General features: G+C 42.3%; 2 protein-coding genes across 15 annotated transcripts in view; both read right to left on the bottom strand.

Moving 5' to 3' along the window:
• The window catches only part of LOC109413694 (protein groucho), a 354109-nt gene that overhangs the window by 74057 nt on the left and 253791 nt on the right, over positions 1–26261 (bottom strand). The gene's annotated exons all lie outside the window — the stretch shown is intronic.
• LOC109413693 (vitellogenin-A1) lies at positions 2931–10986 on the bottom strand. The gene is made up of 3 exons (XM_019687414.3): positions 9590–10986; positions 4278–9518; positions 2931–4222 (listed from the first exon to the last, which is right to left on the bottom strand). Exons 1-3 carry the CDS (start codon positions 9618–9620, stop codon positions 3015–3017), a joined length of 6480 nt encoding a protein of 2159 aa, XP_019542959.3. The 5' UTR covers positions 9621–10986; the 3' UTR covers positions 2931–3014.

Here is a 26261-nt window from a genome sequence, read left to right as displayed (position 1 = left end):
GGGATCGAATCCCACTCCCGACAAACTCACAAAATGTGAGTTCTTCCTTCGGAAGGGAAGTAAAGCGTGGATCCCGAGATGAACTAGCCTAGGGCTAAAAATCTCGTTAATACAGATAAAAAAAGGAAATAATTACTGGGAAAATTCGTAGAAGGGATTCCTGGAGAAATTTTGGAATTTTCAAAGGAGACATCTCAGAAGACTTTTGAAGAAATCCTAAAAAGAAGGAATGAATTTCGGAAGAAATCACGATTGAAATTCCCAGAATGATGAATCTTTGAGGGAACTTTTGGATAAATCCCAGAAGCAACTTTTGGTCAATCTTGAAAAACTTTGGAAGATTCCCAGGAGGAATTTCAGGAGGTATTCGTTAAGAAAATCCCGAGTAGTAATTCCCGGCGGAATCCAAGAAACCCATTCAGGAATGTCAGAAAGTACTCCTTGAGAAATCACAGAAGAAACTTTTGAAGAATTTCCAGAACGAATTTCTGGAGGACTTCTAATAAAGGTTATTCTAAAGAACTTCTTGACAAATCCAAGAAGAAACTTCTTGAGGATTCCCAGAAATAATTCCTGGAGGATCACCAGAAAAAACTGCTTGAGTATTTTTTGTACGAACTCTTGGGGGTCCCTCGAAGGAACTTCTGCAGAAAGTTTAGAAAGAACTCTTAGATCAATCTCTGTAGGCACTCCTGGAGGAATTAAAGAAGGAGCTCGTGAATGAATCTTAGAAAGAACTCTGAAAGGAGTCTGAGAAGAAACTTCCGTAGGAAAATCAAAAGGAATTTATGGAGGAATTCAGAAGGAACTTCTGAAGGAATGTCTGAAGCAATTCTTGGAAAATTATCACTCAGCAGCAGGCGAATTTACTGGCATTTTTTTACTAACTGAAGTTTATCCACTAGCCCATGGCTGTATTCTATAGAAAAACGATATAGTGGCAAAACAATTCAACAGCTTTCAAACAAAAAAAAAAAAATCGGTCAACTGGTTCAAAAGTCATGATTTAATTTTTTTTTCAAAAACCTCGTTTTTTAGGACCATTCTATCTGAAAGTTGGTCACCCTAATGACGGAATAAAAAATACAGATGCAATTATTTCTCATAAACTACAAACCCACCAAGTTTCGTAACAATAGGAGTTGCACTGTATCGTTTTTCTGTGGAACGGAATACCTACATAAAAATAAAAAAAAAAAAAAAATAAATAAATTAAACGGCAATTTTAAAGTGATGGAGACGCATGGCCATTCTATTCGTAACATAATCAAACATATAGAAATCTATCCGACAATCCCTTTGGGAATTTCTTAAGAAATATTTCAAGAATTTCTTTGAGAGTTCTTTTGCAAATTGATTAGGCAGTTGCCTTTTCAATTTCTTCGCCATTTTGTTGTTTTTGACAGCGTAACTCCTTTGTATACACCTTCAGCAAGGCCTATTGAGAATTTCCAAAGAAATAGCTGAAGGACATTGTTGAAAGAATTAGCAGCGAATATACCGAAGGAACTGTGGAAGGAATTCCCCAAATTATAATATGGAAAGTTTTCAAATAAATGACCTATGGAATTTCCAGAGGAATTGAAATAATTTCCCTCATAAATAAATAAAAAACAGCCAATATTTCTCTAAAAAAATGCCGAAGCATTTTTAGTGTTAACTATATGGCCCAAGTCATTCATGGCATTGTTGTAAGAAAACGAGAAATCTTCTGCATCTCTAAGCTTTCACAGGACAGGCAACAGGTTTTTCTTCGGAAAGAAACACTAATTTTTTTTTAACAATTTCTACATGTTTTGGGAAAAGGAATTGATCCCGAATTCTTGGAGTAGAAAGCATTAGCTCTAACTAGTAGTATACCAGACTCGCTCAATATTGATCTTTGAATTTACATCTTTCCAGCCACTTTTAGGCATTACATCCAGGACAAATAAATTTACAATTGGATTTTTACCACAAATCATTCTACTTATTCACCAATACGTAGTTCAAATCCCACAATTTCCAAATACAAACTCGATCTAATCAGAAATATCAACATTCTCAAATTTCCGTCCACTCCAGGGCAAGCAGACAGGCAGACAGACGCAACTGCTCACTTGCACCACATGCAGTGCGGTGAACACGATAAACTCACATTCTAGTCCAGCTAGGCAGTCAGTGTTCAAATTCAAACATTTCCTGGCTGTCATAGATCATGACTTTACAAGTGCCTTCTAATTGGCAAAAATCCCCATCCCCAATCCGGAAGCAACGAACGGCGCTGCATTCCATTAGGAGGAACCGTTTTGCCTCATCCCATTCGAGGTGGTGCACTTTTCGATAGTTATGCCTTCCGCCTCCAGCTCGGATCAATTTCGGTCCCTGTTAACCAAAGAACAAATGGTGTCCCGTCCCATACTGGAGAGTGTGTCTCCTTCACAGTAGCAGCAGCGTTCGTTGATGATGATGATGGCGATGACGATAGGGAGATGCTGATGACACTGGCAACCCAATGCTGTCGACGAGGAAAGAGATTTTCGATGTACGGCTCTTTCGAGAAAGGCCTGATTCCCAAATATGGGCTCACTCAAGCCGAAATGGCCAACACTGTACCGACCCAGGGTGCTGTCATGGAAATCGATTCGGTAATATCCCATGGACTGCACAGCCACCACTTTTTCCTGCTGCCAGCGGCGGCGTGTGTGGTCTGTCTGTAGCCGGCAGTGCATTGTGGTTTTGCCATGGGTTGAGGTGTGGGGTTCATGAAGAGAAGACTGCCAACAAAGGATTCCCAGAATGGCCTCGGCACATTGTCCATCATTGCGCAAGGGTTGACCTGGAAGGAATGCTTGGGTGATCTAAAGACCTATTCGGACAATGCTAAGCGGATGATGTACTTCGACAGAATTCAGGGCCGATTCTTGGGATTGGAGCTCAAAACACACATATTTAAAATTTGCTTGAAAATTTATTATTCTAGTTCATTGGTTCGTCATAAAAAGGAAGGGGGATTTGCGCAAGATTCAGATCACCTAGTAAGCCTTGTAGACACAGCTCTTCGGGTAGTTGAACTTGTAGGTCTTATGCGGGGCGTAGCTCTTGAAGTCCGGGTTGAAGCCGCGGCCAATGTCAGACTTGTACTTCTTAGCCTGGACGGAGTCCTTTTCGAAGCAGTGGACATCGAAGTACTTGCTGATCTTATCGGTGGCAACGCACTTGGAGTGGCACACTGGCAGAGGGCGCAGGGAGAAGCAGATGCGATCGCCCTGTTCGAAGAACTGGTGCTGGTGCTGAACCGGGCATTCCTTCAGAGTGTGCTCCTGCTTGTGTGGGTGGTATTCCTTCTGTTCCTCGGAGCTGGAGCTGCTGGACGAGCTGCTAGAACGAGAACGCGACTTGGATTCCGAAGAAGACGAGGACGAAGACGAAGAATCGGACGAAGAGCTAGATGAAGAAGAGCTGGAGGATTCCTCGACGTTGTGGTTGTAGTAGCGGTAACGCGGGTGGTAGTACTCCTGGTTGTAGATGATGTCTCCATAGTAGACTTCACGTTTGACACATTCCTGCTTGGCCTTCTGGTGGTAGGCGTAGTTAAAGGCCTTGGCTGGTCCGCTGCAGTTCTGGCCGGTGATGGCGTAAGAAGCGGCGAAGAATTCAGGCTTGCTAAAGTAGCACTGATCAGGAGTGACGAATTCATCGAAGTATTCTCCGTTGTTGGTTCCACACAGACCGACGAAGTTGTTGTAGAACGAGTAGTCCGAGAAGAAGCGAGCGCGGAATCCATCGGTAGCGAACTTCAGCTTTCCTCCGAAGAAGCTGACTTCCAAGTCCTTGTTCGGGTAGGCAAAGGCGTAGAAGAAGGGGAAGCTTGGGTAGCCTTCCTTGTACTCGAAGTGAGCGATGTTGTACTTGCTGATATCGTATGGGCGTCCGTTGAACTTCACGTATGGAACATCTCCGTTGTTGGGGAAGATCTCAATGTAGTTGTCTCCGAAGTAGAACTTGAAGAACAGCTGGTTGTCCGATCCACGGCGAGCCAGAGCAGCGAACTGCTCGTACTCATCAAATCCGTTCTTGTACTTGTACTCAAAGTCAGAGTTGTAGAAGTGGGATTGCTGAGCGTAGAAGTCGTAGTCAGGCTTCACAGAGTACATCACTGCATGCCAGCATTCTCCCATGTCGTAGAAGTACTTCTTGTTGTCGAAGGTGTAGAAGTAATCGGCGGAGAATGAGCAAGAAGCTGAAACAAAATTTCCATTAACAAATAGCTAATTCACAAATAGAACAAAACTTACGATACTGTGGCTTGCGATCAAAGATGGCGAACTGTTCATAGTTGGAGAGTTCGTAGTAAGAACGGTCGCGGTGCTTGTGCGATGGCAGACGGTGCAGGAAGTACGGCTGGTAGCGAGGGAAGAAAGTGTACTTGAAGAAGTACGGGAAGTAAGTCGAGTAGTCGTTGGCGATCGGGTAGTTCTTGACCTGGAAGGCATAGCTGGATCCGTAGAATGAAGCGTTGTAGTAATCGGCATAAGGAGCGAAGGCGAATTCAGCCTTGAACTGGTTTGGCTTTCCGTGGTAGAAGAAGTTCGACTCGAAGTACGGGTAGAAAGCGTACTGGAAGTAGTTGTAGAACTTGTTGGTGAGGTTCTTGGCAACGGCGCCAACATCCTTGTATTCGAAGTTGTAATCGTAGAAGTCGTAGTAGTAAGCCTGGTCAATAGCCTGCTGGCATTCCTCGAATTGGTAGTATCCATTAGCCATCTGTTCCTTGCACTTCTTGGCAACATCGGAGAAGTACAAGTAATCACGGTACATACCAGTCTGCTTCTGTTTACCCTTGACCGAGATGTGGGCTCCACCCTGGCACGATTCACCATACAGGAAGTCGAAGTACTGGCTGGCATCTCCGTAGTATTTTTCAAAGTCCGAGAACTTCAGGTATGGAACACGTGGGAATTCACTGGTGGCAGTGGCGCAGAACTGGAACTGCTTTCCGCTGAATGGAATATCCTTGAAGAACGATTGGCTCGGGAACATTGGGCTGGCGTAGAAGTAGTACAGCTGGCGAGAAGTCTTGTCAACTGGGCTATCGGCGAAAGCGGTGGTGAAGGTGAATTCACTCTTGTACTGTGGGGCGTAGAACTCAAATCCGAAGTCGTAGTAACGAACGAAGCTATTTCTGATACCGGAAGCAGCATTACGGAAGAACTGCTCATAGCGACGTTGGCTTCCTGGGCTGTAGACGAAGGGTTGAGCGTAGTTCGATTCGTAGTAGTTTCCAGAGTACGAGTGACGGTTGGCTGGGTGCTTGGGTCCAGTTTCTTCGAAGGATGGGGCACCGAACTTCTGGTAAGCGAAGAATTTGAACGATTTGGCGTGAGAGCGTTGAGCATCGTAGTACAGGTTGAACTGATGGTATTCGTATGGCTGGTAAGCGAATGGATAGGCGAAAGCAGAAACGAAATCGTGCTTCTTGAACATGCTGAAGAACTGCTGGAAGTTCATGAAGTCAAAATCGTATTTTCCGTAGAATCGCAGAGCAACACCAGTCATATCCTGACCGAAAGTGTGTTCCAGGGTCTTGGTAGACTGATCATCATCGTGCACAATCTTGGCATTTGGATTTTCAGCAATTGGGCGCATATCGGTAATGTCCTTGTATCCAGTGTATGGCCACGAGCTCATGTGGAACATCAGATGGTCTTCCTTGGGTTCCAGGAATCTGAACTCGAATTCATACTCATCCTTGAAGAAGTCCAATCCCAATTCAACGTTGAAGGGCAGATAGCCGTGCAGCTTCTTCTGGTAACCAGCAATGTAACGTTGGTGGTCGAATGGAGTGACGAATCCAACCTTGGCATCGACCATACGGTGGTACAGCAGGTTCACATCAACCGATCCGTTCATGGTTTGTGGCATGTAGAAGAAATCATCATTCTCATTTTCTGGGTGACCAGCTGGTTGCTTGTACACTTGCGGGTGAGTCTTGGCAGAAGCATCGAACTCGAATTTGAAAACAGTTGGAGTCTTCAGAGTGTAGATGAAGGGGAATCCAGTAGCCAACGGCCAGGCGAGAACAACATCCTTCTCCTGGTAGAATTTGGTGAAGTCGAAAGCGTAACCATCTTCCAAATCTTCAAACAGATGACGAACCTTGCGTGGGAGGTTTTCAATGGTCTGGTTATCGAAAGCGGTGAAGAAGTATCCATTGAACAGCTTGAACAACAGTTGTCCTTCCAATTGCTCAGCTTCTTCCGCATCGATGTTCAACAGCTTGGCAATGCGAGGGGCAGTGAACTTGAATGGCTCCTTATCGTTGTAGAAGTCCTTCTTCTGTCCGTAGTACTTCTGGTAGTATTCGTTGTCCTTGTTGTAGTAGTATTGCTTGTAGTACTTGGCGTATTTGTCGAAGTTGTAGAAGTTTGTGCTATAATCAGCCGATTTGTAGTAATCAGCAAAGTACTTGGTGTTGTACTGCTTCTCGAAAATATCGAAGAAGGCTTCCATGCTCGAGACCAGGTAGTAGAACGAGGTGTATTTCTTGTATCCTCCGTAGTTCTGACGCAAGTGGTAGAACATTCCACTGGGGTAACGGTGGTCTCCAGAGGCGATTTCTCCATAGTGCAGACGGTAGGACAGCTCAAGGTTCTCCATAGCGTAGTCGCGGATGTGGTTGAACGAGTACTTGATGCTAACATCTTCTGGGTTCAGGAAGCTGACAGCAGCCTTGGCGTTGACGGCCAACTCGCTGTAGTCATCGTATTCGTCAGCCAAAGCAGCAGTTTCGATAGCGGACTTGACGGCAGCGCGGACGTACATGCTTGGATCGTGGTGGGTGAAGTCAGCCATACGTTGGAGCATATCAGCTGGAGGATCAGTGCGCATCAACAAGTGGACGGCAGCACAACGGATTTCATGGACATCGCCAGTGTTCTGGTAGGCACGGTACAACACCGATCGGGCCAGGCTTGGGTAGTAGACAACCAAATTATCCAAAGCAACCATAATGGCCAGGCGCTGGAAGTCAGTGATTTGAATCTTACCTTCCAGGTAAGGCTCGAAGACGGACAGGATGAGTGGGTGTCCCAGGTTTCCAAGGGAACGGATGTAGACCTGGATCCTAACACTGTCTTCGTTGTTAACGGCTTCACGGAGTTGATGAGCAAACCATGGGACGATCTTATGTTCGATGATCTTGTAGTCGGCATCAGCCAAACGACCAAAGCTGAATACTGGGTAGTAGTTGTAAGCAGAGCGGTTGCTAACGTGAGCCTGGTTGACGAAGTTCGAGTAAGCGAACAGGGCAGTAGCATTCAGATATTCCTGGTGCAGAACGACATCGCTGGTAACCAGCAGGAAGAACTCGTGCAGGAGGTGTTCAGTTGGGAAGCGGATAGACTGGGCCATGGAAGCGATCACGGTGGCAGCTTCATAACCGCGAAGTTTCTTTTCCTTGATGAAGTTAAAGATCAGCTTGAAAGCGGATGGGGTTCCGGCTTCAGCAACAGCATCACGGAAGGTAACCCAGGCGTCGCAACGCTTGCTGAACTTCTTGTCGGAGAACTGGGCGGCTTGGCGTTCCTTTTGCGAAACAAAGTATTTCTGGGCCAGTTCGTACATATCATCGTAGTTCATGGCACGGATGGCACGAGTCAGGATGTTGAACTTGCTCATGGTGTTGGCCTTGGGCAAGGTGGATGGGTTCTGCAGGTCGGTGGCGATTTCTTCGACAAGTTTACCGACGGAACGTTGGGCGTCGACGTTGCGAGCGAAGAAGATGTTGTATCCCTTGTATCCGGTGAAGAATGGCAGGAATGGAGCTTCCGGAGCGTAGCTGAAGTTGGCCGGGGTTGGTTGGTAGTAGTACTCTTCGCTGCTCATGGAGTAGGATTCCGAGGATGAGGACGAAGAGGAAGAGTAAGAAGATTCGGAAGAGGAAGAGGAGGATGAGGAAGACGATGACGATGAGCTGGAGTCCGAAGAAGTTCCGTTGCGGTGCTCACGAGATTCCGAGGAGCTAGATGACGAGGAATCGTCGGAGCTGCTGGAGTCGGATGAGGTATCGTTCTTACGGTGCAGGCGGTATTGGTCCATTTTGTAAGCTTCGTAGTACTTCTTTTCCTTGATGGCATTCAGATCACGACGGTTGCGGTTTCCACGTTTCTCAACTTGATCCAGCAGAGGCTTGTACTGTTCAACGGGACTGATCTTAGGGTTTTCCTGAGATTCAGAGCTGGACGAGCTGGATTCAGATGATGACGAGGACGACGAAGAAGAGGAGGACGATGAGGATTCGGTTTCGTTGCCTGGGCGAACCATGTTCTTCTTATCGCTTGGCATGTTGTAGCTGTAGACCAGATCGACGAACACCTTCAGATCTTCGGCTGGGCCCATTGGGACCTTGTCGTATGGGTGGACATCGTTGAGGGTCATGTTAACCTGAGCGTACACCAGAGCAGGTTCTTTGTTCACGAAAGAAGGAGCGATGGCAACCTTGTTGATCATGCTGGACGATTGGATGGTGAAGTTGTACCAGTTTCCGGTCAAATACATGTACGAAACCAGGGACTTGGAGGCAACATTTCCCATTTGGTTGGTGTTGGGCTTGAAGTCGCTGTATCCGGTGAATCCAAAGTGGTAACCCATGCGCTGATCACAACGGTCAAAGTTCTGGGTCTTGGTGACCTGAATGTACTGGCCATCTTCACCACGGAACTGACCCTGTGGGTACCAGTATTTGTGAGCCTGGACCATGTAAGCTGGCACCAAGTTGACATCGTAGTGGGTTTCGCATTCTCCGGTAACCAGAGGCTCCATAACCTTGTAGTGACCGTTCCATTCATCCTTGGAAGGATGGACAGGTTTGCTTGAGTGCATCAGGTTGGCTCCACGAGTGTCGACCTGAAGCTGGCTGATCCAAGCCTTCAGGATGTTGACTTCATTGTTGGGGATGGTTTTTTCGACGTAGAGACCCTTGATGGCTCCCTTGTGGTAACGGATTCCGAATGGCTTGCTGGTCATTGGCATTGGCTGGAATTTGAAATTCTCGTGGTAGTAAGATTCTCCATATCCGTAAGGCAGGCGTTCGTTGAAGACGGCGTATTCCGGCTGCTTGACGTAGGCAACAACGTAGTCACGGCTCTTGGGACGGATGACCAGGTAGGCACGGGTGAAGACACCAGTCCACTGATCGTCCAGCTCAGCCAGAGCAGTCCTGGTGACAGACGTCACATTGTAGATGTATTCGTAGTTTGGCTTCCAAGCGCTGAACTCGAAGTCAGTCATGTTCTGACGGTACTTGTAGAACGCAGCCTGGTAGGCGTTCTGGTATCCGTATTCGAATCCGCTCTTGTAGCTGTAGCCGGCGTTGTTGTATTTGTAGCCAGCGTCGTAGCCGTAGCCCTTGTTGCCTTTGTATTCAGCATCGTAACCGTAGCCTTTGTAGCCAGCATCGTAGCCCTTATAGCCGGCATCGTAGCCGTTCTTGTAGCCCTTGAACGAGTTCTCGTATTGGTAGGCAACAGTCAGGCCCGCTGTGTAGATTAAAAAAGATAGAACGAAATAGAATTGGATGTTTTTGAAAGACAGTCCTATGAGCACTTACCCAAAGCGAGAAGAAGTAGTTTCGCTAGCATTTTGCCTTCAAGGATCCAACAGCTGTTCCGAATGTGTCTTCTCCTCCTCTCGTTGAAACCGAAACGAGAAGTGATACCGTTTGTGGCCGTCACAGGGGTTTATATTTGAAATCGAGTGGTTGCTTCTTGATTGATTTTTTTGCTACCATCAGCACTGAATCACAGCATCCTTTCGTTCGCGATGTGATAAGCGCTCGATCAGTTCAGTGTTCGCTTTCGAACCGCGCGAGCGAACGAGCGATAAGACGCCCCACAACAGATGGTAACAACGTAATCGAGGTTGCATCTGGTTTGTCATCTACCTGGTGATCACCTTCTGGAAGATCGCCTTGTGCACAGGCATAGGTCTGTTGGGTTACATCCCGATCCTGGTTTGTGACACCATTTTCACCATTCAAGAAACGGTGAGTCTGCCGATCATTGGCCTTTCGTAAGGAGCAGTATGTTTATGTTACACGTGAATGCATTTTGTACGGCTTGGATCGATTATTTCATTGAGATTACAGATGCAGTTGAGAGGTAGCAAGATAAGCGAAATCGTTGAACTAAATAATTACTTTTCTGCGCTTGTAAGAATAGTTCAATTTTCACATGATAAGCTAAAAGCCAACAAATATTGAATGTTTTTGAAATGACAAGGAGCACAACTGATGACTGGAAGTGCTGGGGCTTAATTTCTGTACGAAAAGGACTCTCTATTCTGAATTAAAAGCACAAACGACCCTGCTCAAATACCGCGGTGGTAGCCATTGTCCTGATGGAGCCCAAACCTGCCAAACCACAAACTGGACTCTCAATTATGAAGCGGTGATGTGGTGTAGCCTTGGTTTCGGCAAGAAGCGAGACATCGTAAACGACATTCGCCTGGGCCAATGGATACGACGAGCATGATGATCATCATCATTTACCAGCAGTAGCATCATCATCATCATCGGGATGGTGGTAATGGCGATGTGGTTCCTTGGTGTGGCCAATGGCCCGTACACGGTACGGTAACAGTGTCCAATGATGCATCTGACGAAAACTGCAAATTTTTCGGTACAGGGAGGCGTACAGTGGCCTGACCAGTGCAGTGGGTTCTATAACGATAGGGACCAAAGCCGATGCGTCGATTTCTTCGAGCGTAATGAAATGAGGCCATCCATGCTGGAAATTGCCTAGCAGCAAGTAAGCTACGGATGTGTCAGCAAGGCCGGCATGGCTGGCTGGTGGTAATGGAAACAGCATCCGCTCGGTTGGTTGTCTATAGCTTGTTGCAGTGGTATTCAACTAGCAGTGAGTAGGACAGAAGGAAACTTTGGAATTATAATATTTGTAACATTAAAAATCAGATGAAATCGCTCTTGGATGTACGAAACCAATTTTAAAATTTTGAATAGGTTGCTAGTTTTCGAACAATTGGAAAACGTTAGAAGTCGGAAACCTCTGGTTTGCATACAGTACTGCCCCGACCCGGAATTCTATGTCATGCCACGAAACGCGTCCTAAAACATATCAAAACACTTTTCGGCTTCCTGCGTGCTTGACCGCGTGTTGCCACCCTGCTGCTGCTGGAACTGCCGGCTGGTGCTGCCCAAATAGGTCCCGACGGAGAACGTGGGGAACATGTGCACCCCGGAGACACATCCCGGCCTTGTCCGGCTCGGCATCGCACACACAGCAGTTAGATGCCATAACCGGGAGGATATGCTTCCTACCAGTTCCTTCGAAAACGTTCAACTCCAGGCTGACTGCTGCTGCTGGAGTTAAGCCTTTTTCGAAGGATTGCAACAAACGACAAAACGTAACATCACCACACCATGTAGAGACAGACTATAAATAGCTCCTTCTCTCTTTTATCGGGTGGGCATCACAATGACAGGGGGGGATGGGTAACTGTACTTGATGTAGTTTTCGGTTACAAGTTGAAGTGCAGTTCGATTCACTGTGACTGGTGCGATGTGGTGATCGTTTTCGGATCGGTTTGGGTAAGTACAAAAGGGTGAATTGGGATACATTCCAGGCGTTAATGGGGAGTACATTTGGACACGGAATGCGCTCTGTGTGTTCGAGATGGGATTCTCGGCGGTACCCAATGGCAATGGCATTGGCAGGTAATTACTTCAAATGCAATCTGATTTGTGATTTGGGTAAATGATGCACTCCAATGAATTTGTAGCAAGTGAGCTTTTTATCAAGGGATATATTTTTGGAATGTTAAGTGGTACAGTCAAAAAGAAACACCATCAAATGAACGAAACCGTATTTTTTTTTAAATTTCAAATCGATACGAAAACGCATAGTCGCCACAACAATGAGCACAATTCCCAAAGAAATTCCTAGAGGAACCCTGGAAAAATCTTTAGAGAAATCTCTGAGGAAAAATTCCTAGAGAAATCAAGTAAAATTCCAAGAAAACTCACTGAAGAAATCTTTGGTGAAACTCCAGTTAAAATTTCTGTAAGTGGAGAAATTGTCCGAGAATTTACAGGATGCAACCATGCTGAAGGAAGTCCGTATGAAATTTCGGTGAAAACCTCTAGAGGAACTCCCGCATTAATCTTTTGATTTTGAAGGAATCCCTATCGTAATCTGCTAGAGGCATTCCTAGAGGAATTCCATTCCTTGAATAATTCATGGAACAATTCCTTGAAGAATCATTGGTGGTATTCCTATTCAAATATCTGAAGAAATCACTGTTAGGATTCCTAACGGATTTCCTACAGAATGGATTTCCTGGAAAAATCCACGTAGGAGTTCCTGTAAAAAGTTCTGGAAATATAGGGATTCTCTCGGCTTTTGCAGTCGGTGACAGTAGCGAAAACAAGTTGGCCTCAACTTCCGACGGTTTCGGTTTATTTTAAACCTTCTTCATAAACCGAAACCGTCGGAAGTTGAGGCAAACTTGTTTTCGCAGCTCTCACCGACTGCAAAAGCCGAGAGAATCCCTATACCCGTTCAAACCTACAGTCGATAAGCAATCAGGTTCTGGAAATATCTGGTGCAATTCCTGGAAGAATCCCAATAAAAATGGTTTCATAAATTCTAGCATGAATTCCGGGAGAACTCCACAAATTCCAGGAGAATTTCTGCTGCAATTCCATTTGAAATCACAAGATAATTTTTGCAAGCAATAGCAAGAGATTTTTCAGCATTCATGTGCGTCGTCGAGTAAACTTCGCGTTGCCGTCGTGTGTGGATCGTAGTGCGCCAAAATGGCATTTCTGGTGGTGATGCTCCGCAGTAGCAAGCACCAGAAATTTCCGATCATTCATGTGCGTCGGTCGAATAAACTTCGCGTTGCCGTCGTGTGTGGATCGTAGTGCGCCAAAATGGCATTTCTGGTGGTGATGCTCCGCAGTAGCAAGCACCAGAAATTTCCGATCATTCATGTGCGTCGTCGTGTAAACTTCGCGTGCCGTCGTTTATGGATCGTAGTGCGCCAAAATGGCATTTCTGGTGGTGATGCTCCGCAGTAGCAAGCACCAGAAATTTCCGCTCATTCGTGTGCGTCGGTCGAAAAAACTTCGCGTTGCCGTCGTGTGTGGATTGTAGTGCGCCAAAATGGCATTTTTGAGTGTGCGGTGGACGCGTCGAGGCTCGAGTCGGTTCCGAATTTTTCGCTTCCCGTCGGCGCTAGTTCTCAATACACTTTTAGATTATAATAAACATTTTCTTTCATTTTTTTACATTTACACAAAAGAGTGAAAAGTGTTAGTTCGGGCTCGCCGGTCGAGAAAAATCCGGCGCCGACAAGTGAGTCGCGTTCAGTGTATTTCTATGTGGAATAGACTAAAGGTTTCTGCTCCCTAGTGGAGTGGAGACGCGCGATAGAATTTTATTTGTGGCTAGTTTTTGCGTCGAAAAGTGGTCGGTTATTAACGGCGTTTTGTGTATACTGATCCATTGTCAAATCATATCACCAACCATAGGTGACTCCCGGACTGACAATGTACCTTACCCTACTAACAAAAATTCCTTCCTGAGACAAACGTGGAGATGCAGCGATTCGCGGTCTTTATAACAACGTTTGTCTTACTAACATTCCCTCCCATCCTCGATGACCGTAAGGACGTGGCCGGCGCCGTTATTGACCTTATTAAAGTTGAGAGCTCTCGCACTGTGTACATTGAGAATAGTAAGCTAATCCCAAGCCCTATTCATTGGTTCCCTGTGCAATTTCGATTGCTCTGGTCAATCACGGAGTAGCAACTACGAATTGTGCGGTCATTTATGCTCATGCTCATGCTCATGCTCATGCAATAGCAAGAGATTTTTCAGTAGAAATACTATGAGGACATCCTGGAGAAATTTTTGGAGAAACCTCTGCCACAAAAGTTCAGCTTATTGGACGCAGTGGCTTAATTTCTCCAACAGAAGAGAAAAAAAAAACCTCGAGAAATCCATAGAAAAAGTCATATAGAAAAATATATACAGAAATCCTGGAGAAATCCCCTGGGACAAAGTTGTTTGATTAGTTTTTGGAGAAATAACTAAGGACATCCATATACATTTTTAAAGAAATCCCTTGAGATATCTCCGAAGAAATCTATGGATGATTCTCCGGTAGTATTTCTAGAGGAATCTCAGCATAAATTCCTGAAGGAAGCCTAAGGGGAAAGCCATAAATACATACCTAGCTAGAAGAATCTACGGAGTAACTTTAGGAGGAATTATTGGAGAAATCCCCACAGAACATACCTGGAGGAGATAATGCTGGGAAAAGTCCTGTAGGATTACCAACAAACAATTCTGAAGAATCCTAGCGGAAGTTTCTTAAGGAATTCCAAGAAAAACTTCCAGGGCTACTCAGTGAAGGAAAACAGTGAGGAATGCAGCTGAGCAGACACAAACACAAAGCCATCCTACTCGTGAACAACAGAAGCCTGAATATTTCGCACTTCCTTCACTCGCGAGCTAACGAAGCTGGTCGTACTCGTGATTGATTCGCGAAGCAGCTCTGAACATTTTTAAATTTTGTGAAAAAACGAATTTACACAGTCGACAGATCTACTTTTCAGGAACATGAAGCACAAAACACTACTAACTGATGGATAATTACTTGTTTTGTTATTAAAATTGCACTAAAATGCAAATCCCGCATTTCCACTTGTTCTTCGCGAATAAAAATTCATGAGTGTTTTTGTTTTTGTTTTGCTTCATACCAGAGAAGAGAAGGTCATCTCCCGAGTCAGAAATTGATAAATATTTCATGCTGTTGGTCGCGACACCTAGCGGTTGAAGCCACACTTTTTACACGGAAAATTACAACCGTGTTGACACGAATAAGCAAAGTATTTCGGAGGCAGGTACACCAACTCAAAAACTGATTCGCAAAAAAATGTGTTTAACTAGAATATTTTTCGGGACATAATCAAAGTTTCTTATCTCTTAAAACCGTAAATAGGGTACGCGATACAATAGTGATGGGAATATGTAAAAAATCATTATTATAATTAAGAAAAATTGGCAAAACACCATTATAATGCTTTATAACAGCCTGCAATTGCAAAAAAACATCTTTGGTACGTTTACCATATTATTGCAATAGTGGTCGAAACAACAATTGATATGCTCTCAATGAAACAAAATTTTAAAGAATAAGATAATTTATCATCGATATGACGTCATCTGTTCATTAATTTTGATTATACCTGAAATGATCAATATACTTTGATCCATGCAGTTGATTTGACGTTTATACACTTTGGAAACGAAATGGGCAGAAACAAAATAAATCCGGTCGATTTTTCACGCCTAAAATTTATCACTTTTCGTGTGTTCGGTTTGTTCTGAGATGCCCTTCTCTTCTCTGTTCATACTCATGAAGCAAGCGGGTGCAAATATACTCACACACGGCTTACTCTCGGCACCGTGAGTAAACCGTTTGTTGTTTTTACACTCGCGAGTTGATTCACGATGAGAGTGTTTCCATCTCTGGAGCTACTATAGGGGAAATGTCTTGAAAAATTCTTAGGGGAATATCTGAAGAGATTCTTATGAAAATTCATGGAAGAATTACCGGAGGAATACTGCCAGAAACTTCTGGAATTCCAGAAGTAATTCAAGGATGAATCACAGCAAGAATTTTTGCAGGAATCCCGTGATAAATTCCTGAAGCCTTAGAGGTTTCCAATAAGAATCCCAGCAGCAATTGTGGAAATAAGAAACAAATTTAGTATTATTTTTTACATATTGGAACGAGAATTAGTTGGCTAAGGAAAATCTGACCTTTTTTAAAAGGTTCGCTAGATTTGTTTGCTACGTAACTCAACTGCCTGCTTGCGACTATAATTGACGAATATTTCGAAAAACATTCCGACTCTTTCAGTCTAAAAAATCAGTAAAACAGGCTAAAACGCCTTTTGCTTCTATCACCACTGCAGTTAACCTGCCACCAACCAAAAATAATTCCTCTTGGCCTTAATTTCCCAAGATCCCATTTTTTCCAGAATTCCTCCGTGAGATTCCTGAATTTCAATAAATTTCACCTGAAGTTTCTCGCAGGGATGTTGCAGGATTTCTTTCCTGGATTTTTTTTTCTTAAAAGATATTTACAAGGGATTTTTCCCATGGTGTATTTTGGGATTTCTATATCAGTTTATCACAGGATATATTGTCGTTGCCGCGGGATTTCTCTCACATTATGTTTCGCAATTCCTCCCGCGATTTTTTGAAAAGTTCTTCTCTAGTTTCATCTAGATTTATCGGATTTTCGAACGATTCATCAGTCATTCATTCAGTTTTACTACAAAAGTTATTCCTGGAATTTATTCTAATCCTTCAGATTAGATTCTTCAAATGTGTTTCATGGAGTTCTTACTTCGATTTCTTCAATGAACTGTCGAAGAAAGATTCTTTTGGGATTTCAACAGGAGTTACTGATAACATTTCTTATAAAGTTCTTCCCGCGATTTCTTTTTGAGGTTTTTTTTAAGACTCGAAGTTGTTTCCAAGTTCTTTTTTTATCTTCCTGAAATATCTCAAAGCGACTTTCCCAGGGTTATTCCCGATGCGCTTCCTAGAATCCCTACCGAAAATTGTCCCAACCTTTTGTTTTTGGTGTTCCTTTTGGGATATCTCTAATGAATACTCCGGGTGCACACGTTGGTTTTTTGCAGTTGAGGAGAACCTGAAGACTCTAAAGTTTAGAGTTTACCAACCTTCGATTCGTGACTCTCCAACTGCTTGGAGACACGTTTCGATTGTTCTACGAAAAGAGGAGTCACAACAGACAGGGGGTCGCGAGAGCCAAAGTTGAGAGACGATGCCCTAAACGTTCAGGGTGAGTGGAAGTGATTGGCTCAGGACCGAGACCAGTGGAGGCGGATATATGCACTTCATTCAGTGTACACTCATCGCTACGAGTTGTAGCCCATCAAGTATCAAGTATCAAGCATTATTCAAAACAGAACACAAAAATAGGTAATTTTGTGCATAAATAAAGATAGTCTTCAAATAAACGAGGAAAAAAAATTGCTCTTGGGGGTTTGAGTGGGTGCCAAGGGGGTTTCCCGAAGTTTTTGGGGAGCCTGGAAGGAGGGGTTCCTGGAAATTCAAACCCCCCAAAATCCTCTTGAGCCCTCCTAAGGTCCCATGAAACTCTCTAAAGATCACCTGAAATCGCCCCGAATCCTCCAAAGACACTCATGAAATGTCCCTGAGACGCCTTGAGATTCCATGGAACACCTCTGAGTCCTCTAAGACGCCCGTAGACCCCCTGAGGCTCTCTTAAACGCCCCCGAAATCCCCTGAAATCCATCTGAAGCGTCCCTCCAACCTCCTCAATTCTCCTGAGATGCCATAAAACGCTTCTGAGACCCCCTGAAACTCTCCTGAGCCTCATTGGGTTCCCTGAAATGCTTTCTGATCAATACCCTCTCAAACCCCCTGAATCCTTCTCAATCCGCCTAAAATGCCACTGAAACACCTTCGAGACACCCAGAGACTCCCTGAAATGCCCGTGAATTCCCCCAAAAGCCATGTTAAATCCTCTCTGTGACCCTCTATTGCTCTACCCAAAGACCCACTAGCAGAGTTTCCCATTGCTCATGTGTACATATATGTGACAGCGAGCCTCCCACCAAATTGTCTCCCAGCTCTTCAAAATCGCAGTGTGCTGCGCTGCTAAGAGGCTCACGAAAATCTGGTGGGTGCGAGCTAGGCACATAGCTCCCGGGGAGCTCGTCTCATGCGCTGCGGGAGCTGTTGGTATCTACGGTGAAAAACACCTTCTTGGTAACGAAGAACCTCAACAACTTTTTTCCGTACACAACACAAGTGTCTGGTTGGTCTATGCGATACGACTAGGGACTCTCAATGCAAAGGTTAAGGTTTCAATTCTCGTTCGTTTAGGAAGTTTTTGTCGTGAAATTTTCTAATTTAATCAGCGCATGAGATGAAGCTCATGAGACACATCTTGAGAAAAATGAGGCGCACAACTTTCAGTCTCAAAATGTACTGTGATCCTGGGAGCTTGCTTGCAATGTGGCTCCCGTACATGGGACTACAGCACGTGTACATTAACTCTGCCCACTAGATCGCCCATTTGACCTTCGCTCCTTAGAGCTTCCTGAGACCTCCTTTTGATTTCTTCTACCTGTAAAGGTAAATTGGTACATCTCAAAAAAACTTCAGGTAGTAATCCTGGGTGGAAATATAACGGGAATTCCGAAACGAACTCTGGAAACCGTTGAGAGAGGACTACGGGAGAAATATGGCAAAAAACTTCATCATATACCCTGAAAATTCTTTGGGAGACATCCCTAGAAGACCCAGTCAACACACGATCGCATATGATATTGAATAGGATGCAAAAGTGGAGGCGATATACGCACACTTTACACGCGGTTAAATGAAAGTATGTACGCATATGGCCTCCACTTTAGCATTCTATTCAACATCATATAAGACTTTGTGTTAGCTGCGGAAGTTTTGCAGAGCACAGCCAACAAAATGGTTCACATTACTTAGCTACAACTTTGCTAAGTGATCCTTTACTCGATTAAGGGCGATAGATTAAAATGCACAGATTTGCTCTATTCGTACAAATCTGGAGACCATATACGTACATTTCACTAAAATCATTCTTTCATATAAAACTGCAGATGAATTGATATGTCGCAATATATAACTTCAATTATATCTGCGTTTGGATTTCAATATGATTTTCTTTTTACAATCAATAAAAAACGAAAAACGAATACAAATCGTATCCAGATACTCTACCACTACGCCGTTCATTTGGTGTTGTAGAGTGCAGAATTTTATCAAATATAAGTATTTTACGGACTAGCCAGTAGACACTTGGTGCGGGCGATGAAATCTGAAAACATAAAAACGCAAGACCGAACTAAATTTGTCAATGTTTACGATCTTCCGGGAGAAGAAAAACCTTACCTAATATCGACACTAATGAAAGTCCACCAGATCCAGATCCCCCCCTGTATAATTTCAGATTTACAAATACTAACTTATAAACAATCAAACACTATAGATTACACTACAATCGCACCTACTGCAGAAGATATTGTATAAGAATGTTAATATTAAATTACATTGTTGTCCATTTTAAGTTGAAATTATACAAGACGTAAAACATGATCTGACGAAATTGCTGGCTTCGATTGCAGATGATCAGTTATCGCATATTTTGTAATTTCAACTTAATCTGTATATAAAAACGATCTGGAATTAACATCCTTATGTGATCTCTGGTTTGCTAGAAGTGTCACTGAAGTTCCGGGTGAAATTGTTACAAAGTTTTTCCGGAAAATCACGAAGAGAAGGAACTTTGGGAGCATTTTGCAGAGCCTCTGGAAGAAATTCCGTGAATTGCTCTTGCAAAAACTCCGCGAAAAACTCCTGCAGAAATCCTCTTGTCAAAATCTCTTAGAAGTCCCGAAAAGAACACCAGAAAATCCTGGAAAGAACTTTAAAATCAAATCCGGGAAAAACTCGTGGATGGAATCTTGGTAGAAACTTCTGGTCTAATCTATGAAGACATTTTGACTAACCTCCAGGAAGAACTTCGGTAGAAATTACGGGAAGAATTCAGAATTCAGAGAGAAACTGCATAATAATTCAAAGATAGAATTGTGGTAGAAGTCGAAGCAGAAATCTTGTGGGGAACTCAAGGAAGAATGCTGAATAGATTTCCAAGCATATCCCTATTTGTTTAAGGACATACTAACCAGTGACAGAGATCTTGAGATAACAAGTTTTCTCCAAAGTTCATTGGATTTCCAAAATCTATATCTATATATCTTATCTTATAGATATATATATATATATATATATATATATATATATATATATATATATTTATATATATATATATATATATATATATATATATATATATATATATATATATATATATATATATATATATAAATGCAGTGGCATACGTGGGACCGCGCATAACTTGCGAACGGAAGGTCCTATTTTGGTCGGTTTAGTTTTGTTCCGTTAGTTTTCACCCAAGGAACAATTGAGAGTTTTTGAAAATTGTTCTTCCATACGTTTTGACCGGAGACTTGGTCTTGGCTAAAAACTTGAAAAGTCAAAAAACGCAGTAGGCAAGACAAAGTTTGCCAGGTACAGCTAGTTTCCTTTAAACTTTCATCGGAATCCAATCATTACTATTCCATGACCACCAGTAGCAACATGCCTTAACTTGTAGTAATTACAACTTTTATTTATACCGACCGCTTTGTTTGAGTATGTTGGAAAGTTGGCAAAAATTCATTTTAATTCATATTTACAGACATGTTCCACAAGTAGTATTTACTATCCAAATTGTTAAACAGCTACGAAAGGGATGTACGAGAGTTCGACTGTTAGATCTATGTTCTAGGTTAGGAAATTCGGCTTATCAGTCCTTGACTCTCTAGAACGAAAACGTTTATAATTCATCCCCACGTTTCGGTATCGGTTGCTATCATTTGCTGCGTTACCGAAACGTAGGGACGACTAATAAACGTTTTTGTTCTAGAAAGTCAAGGACCAGGCCCGTACACAGAAGTGGCACCAAGGGAGAGGTTTTTCCATAAGATATTATAGTACAAGATAGAGATTATCGCTAGTGGTCCCATTGTTCTGGCGTCGGAGCATCTCAGGTACATATCTGTCAAAACAGAATGTGGTTGTCTTGAAATCACTACACCGATATGCTGATCATCGACAATAACCAGCACGATTTGCATTGGCATCCCTAGTTCCTCTCATTTGCCTTTCAATGTTTCTATCTCAACATTTGATTATATCCTGAATCACTTTTTCTCACATGCGGAGTGCTCGTTTCTTAAAACAAAATTAGAATTTTTCTTGTTAGACGGCGTTGATTACTTAATTCATTGATTTCAATAACAAAAATTTTCAAGATTTCGTCACTCAGTATGGAGGCTGACATATTCTATTTCAGGCACTTTCAGATGTTAGCCTTCCATCGCCACCAGCTAATGCTGTAAACAATCCGTTTGGTAGACATGGCCCGGAGTATTGCGGACAGCGACGATCGGCGACGATAGCGACAATCTTCATCTTGTACTATAATATCTTTTGTTTTTCCCAATTTCGGCAAAAGGCGGAGAGGCGCCTAGTATATGAAGCGTCGGTGTCAGGGACTGATAAGCCGAATTTCCTAACCTAGAACGTAAACAGCTACTGTAACGAATGTAGATGTTCAAGACTTCACTCCAGTGTATGTATTATGCGTTGCGCGAAAATTTGTACGCGCAAGCGCCCATACATCTCCGCCTGTAAGAAAAATCATTTTTGTGTTTTCGGCGCAGTATTCCTTGGTCAATTCGCGCACTTATTGTAGAAGACACCATAACGATTAAACATACCAGCGGAGGTCTAATAGCGATTTTGCACCTTTTTCGCTCTCTATTTTCTTGCAACGGGTAATATAACAATATCCATTGATCCATCTCCTCCATCTTCAAATTCAATAAACATGATTGATTATGCAACGTTACTCAATGTAGTGGAAACGGGAACTGGGGAGTAGGTTAGTCAGCGCAATAAATAAACAAAAAGATTCGGAAATTTGCTTGTCGGGTGTTGGTTAGTCAACGTAAAAGTCAACAGTGTGCGCGTAAAAACTCTAATTTTGAGTTTCTCAGTGTAGTCGGCGCAAAAAGTAAACAGCATTCATCGATCTCGCTTGCCGGGAGTTTCTTATTCGGCGCAAAAAGTTGACAGTGTGCGCGGAAGATTCCGAAGTTTGCTTGCCGGGAGTTGGAAAGTCGGCACAAAAACTGAACAAGGTGCGTGTAAAACCTCTGATTTGAGTTTTTCAGTTTCTCAGTGTAACGGGTGGCCACTAAATAACGGGAATGCTTTTAGCAGCTGATTAAAAACAATAGAAGCGTCCATAGAGTAAACATTTTTTAGACAAAACCATCGTCTATCTATCCACAAAGTCAGCGTATTTTTTATTTTGTGTCAACTTATTCTGTTCTGCAGAAAACGACATTGAAACAGGAAGCACTACCAAAACGCCTTGGACGGCTCTACTGATTGCTCAAAACAACCGTAAAAAAAGTTAATAGTAAACCATTATAAAACTAGAACCCGCCCGGTTTTGAATGAATTCCACATTTTGGCATCCCAAGAAACAGATCCTGAAGGAAATAGAGGAAAACTAGCAAAACCAATAAGCATGATATCATTTCACATAATAAAATCTTCTTTTGTGACATGGGCTGGATAAATCAATAGAATGCCTTGTTAAATAACAAATATTTACATCAAATCATATTTACACATTGAACAACATGTAAATGGTTCGTTATAAAAAAAATAGCACAAAAAAAGTTCAACAATGAACCGCAGTGCACAAATTACATCGACACGTTTTGGTGATACAGAAAAATAACATTTTTGGGAAATTTCTATAAATGTCATTTACGGGAAAAGGCTACAACCAAAGCAAAAAAAAAAAAAACAAGTCAGTATCCCCATTTTTTCTTATTACTGTTTGAGTGTGTAGATGCTAAAGGTAGCTGAGAAACCATTTATTTTGACCAACGATTTCACAGACGCAGAAAATGCGTGAAAGTAAACTCTGAAAAGTCGTACAAAGCAGTTGCTCCAACATCACTGCAAAAAAAATACTGAACAAAATTACTACGTTCAACTTTCTTAAATTTTATATTTTCCATGGACGTACATTGTTAAACCTTTATGATAGTTAAATTCAGATTGCCATTTTTAAAGATCATAGAGTAAGGTGGGGCAAAAGTTCGACCCTAGTTGAAAATTCAACCTATTTCAAAAAATCTAAGCAGATAAAAATAAATAAATTCCGTGTGGCGATTCTACCATCCATGAGCTATAATTTTGCTGAACAAAGTTACGCCAAATGTCTTTTCAATTTTGAGATACAACACTTTTTGTATGTGTGTGTTTTATTCGAACTCTTGCCCCACCACTGGGGCAAAAGTTCGAATCTAGTGTTTGTGGAATTTCGCTAACCGTAGCACACTATTTTTACACTTTGGTAATAGGAATACATGAAACCACTTAATATTTGATGTTAGAACTGGAATACACTTTAAAATTCGATCTGGATTTTACCCAAATCAGGGTTTAATTTACTACACCAAAAATTAGTAGTTTCCCGCCAAATTCAGGTATTCAGGTTTTTTTTTTCAACTTTCATCGAATTTTCTAACAAATTCCATCACTCTTAGAGATAATATGTACATTTTGCAGAATTTTAGGTTTATACCCAAAGTTGCCACATGACTCGAACTTTTGCCCCACAATTCGAACTTTTGCCCCACTATATGTAAAATATGATTTCCAAATCTTTTTTGCAAAAAGTTATACATGCTAAAGCATCTTCAAAATATACCTAGTTACGCCCCAAAATAAAATATCGAATTCGAATTCATTACAATTCCATTCCATGCGTTGGAAGGACCATCGCATGTTACAATTTTTTGATCAAAAACCAACATTTTGTCATAACTTTTCGAAATATTGATCAATTTTCATAATATTTGGAGTGAAAGACTCTTTTTCAAAAAGGGTTCGAACAACCTTGACACCTGATAGAAATAATTTGAATTGAGCTCAAAAACTTCAAAAGAAACTCTTGCCCCACTCGAACTTTTGCCCCACTCTACTCTATATTTTTAAGAGCACATTCAAAGCATTCCCGTTATTTAGTGACCACCCGTTAGTCGGCGCAAAAAGAAAACAACATGCACGGAAGATTCAGGAGCTCGCTTACCGGGAGTTTCTTATTCGGCGCGAAAAGTAAAAAGTTTGCACATATGATTTCGAAGTTTAGAGTAAGGTGGGGCAAAAGTTCGACCTTAGTTGAAAATTCAACCTATTTCAAAAACTCGAAGCAGATAAAAATAAATAAATACCGTGTGGTGATTCTACCATCCATGAGCTAAAATTTTGCTGCACAAAGTTACGCCAAATGTCTTTTCAATTTTGAGTTACAACACTTTTTGTATGTGTGTGTTTTATTCGAACTCTTGCCCCACCACTGGGGCAAAAGTTCGAATCTAGTGTTTGTGGAATTTCGCTAACCGTAGCACACTATTTTGACACTTTGGTAATAGGAATATCTGAAACCACTTAATATTTGATGTTAGAACTGGAATACACTTTAAAATTCGATTTGGATTTTACCCAAATCAGGGTTAAATTTACTACACCAAAAATTAGTAGTTTTCCGCCAAATTCAGATGAAACAACTTTTTTTTCAACTTTGATCGAATTTTCTCACTACTTCCATCACTCTTAGAGATAATATGTACATTTTGCAGAATTTTAGGTTTATACCTAAAGTTGCCACATGACTCGAACTTTTGCCCCACAATTCGAACTTTTGCCCCACTATGTGTAAAATATGATTTCCAAATCTTTTTTGCAAAATGTTATACATGCTAGAGGATCTTCAAAATATTCCTAGTTACGCCCCAAAATAAAATATCGAATTCGATTTCATTAAAATTTCATTCCATGCGTTGGAAGGGCCATCGCATGTTACAATTTTTTGATCAAAAACCAACATTTTGTCATAACTTCTCGAAATATTGGTCAATTTTCATAATTTTTGGAGTGAAAAACTCTTTTTCAAAATGGGTTCGAACAACCTTGACACCCGAAAGAAATAATTTGAATTGAGCTCAAAAACTTCAAAAGAAACTCTTGCCCCACTCGAACTTTTGCCCCACTTTACTCTACTTGCCGGGAGCTGGTTAGTCGGCGCAAAAAAAAAATAAACAGTGTGCGCGAAAGATTCGGAAGCTCGCTTGACGGGAGTTTGTTATTCACTGCGAAAAGTCAACTGTATGCGCGGAAGATTCGGACAGGAGTTGGTTAGTCGGAGCAAAAAGTAAACAGTGCGCGCGGAAGATTTGAAAACTCGTTTACCGGGAGTTTCGCATGCAGGGAATTGGTTAGTTGACTTATTGGTATGGTTTCAGAGTGCCGTCGAACTCTTGACGGGTCGGTCCTTGGTCGACCTATTACGTCTGACTATAAGTCAAGCCAAGGGGGAAACTACAATAATGTTGGAAATGCTTTGCGAGAGTGCGACGACACACTGAAGTCATACGGATAGGTCATTGGTCCATCAATTAAAAAATAATTCCGCTCCTACATAACAGATGTGCACAACAGGATTTGTACAAAAAGCAGTGTGGATGGTGTGGCTTCGGAGTCAGTTTGGCTTTCTATTCAGCCGAATCGTCACATGTTCTGTGGCTTAGTTGGTTGAAGCGCCGGTCTTGCGAATTGTGGGTTCGAATATCACAAGAACGCACCGGTCTAGCGAATACGGAGTCGTGGGTTCAAATCCCACCAGAACGAGATTTTTTTTTCACAAATTTCATCTAGCAATTTGTCAATTAGCAACATTCTGTGCCTTTTAATTACGAGTTTTTTCAGTACACAGCAGAAATTTGTGTGAAATGTTCATCTAATCCCATTCAAAAGGATCAAACAATTCACGTTGCGGAATATTTCAAAAACGTATTTTACGTATTTTTCAAAATGCGTCTATTTTACTTCTAGAAGGCTCCACGAATATGATTGATAACTAAAGTTACCCAGGATTGCGGGCTCTACAATACAAACTACAAATGCTTTCATAGAGTAACGCAAAATTCTCTTCTTTTCGTTCCCACTTTCCTATTCGACAGAATCATTCCGTTCCGTGGCTCACTGCTATCAATCATTTTACCAACCAGCATTGAGGTATGTTCGCCAAAAACCACCCAACAGCAGGTAACCAAAACTACTACCTACTCCATCTGGTAAACATCCGACGCTTCCCGGGGGCACTTTGAACTATATTAAACCTACCCTCTACTCGCAAATGACGCCAGCCAAACTGAACTTCAGATACGGAAAGCAAGTGGAAAGGGACCATGACCCTGCGGGGCCCCATGTTGGACATTAAGGGGAAGCTTACCGGGCGGGCCGGTAAAACCCGACTTCGGCGCACGTTTCGATTTTTCAAAAATTAACGAAAAGAGATATCAAAATATAAAATAAATCACGCTGTAGCTGAGATGTTGGGCTTCATTTTCATAAAAAAATATTTGATTTTACTCAAAATTTGAAAAAACTGGACTCTCGGAAATACCAAAATTTTAGGATTAAAAACCACTCAAATGTCGGTAA

This window comes from Aedes albopictus, chromosome 3 (assembly GCF_035046485.1).
Source record: "Aedes albopictus strain Foshan chromosome 3, AalbF5, whole genome shotgun sequence".
Taxonomy (NCBI): domain Eukaryota; kingdom Metazoa; phylum Arthropoda; class Insecta; order Diptera; family Culicidae; genus Aedes; species Aedes albopictus.
The sequence above is the reverse complement of the archived record's forward strand: the minus strand, read 5'-3'. Positions and strand labels throughout refer to the sequence as shown.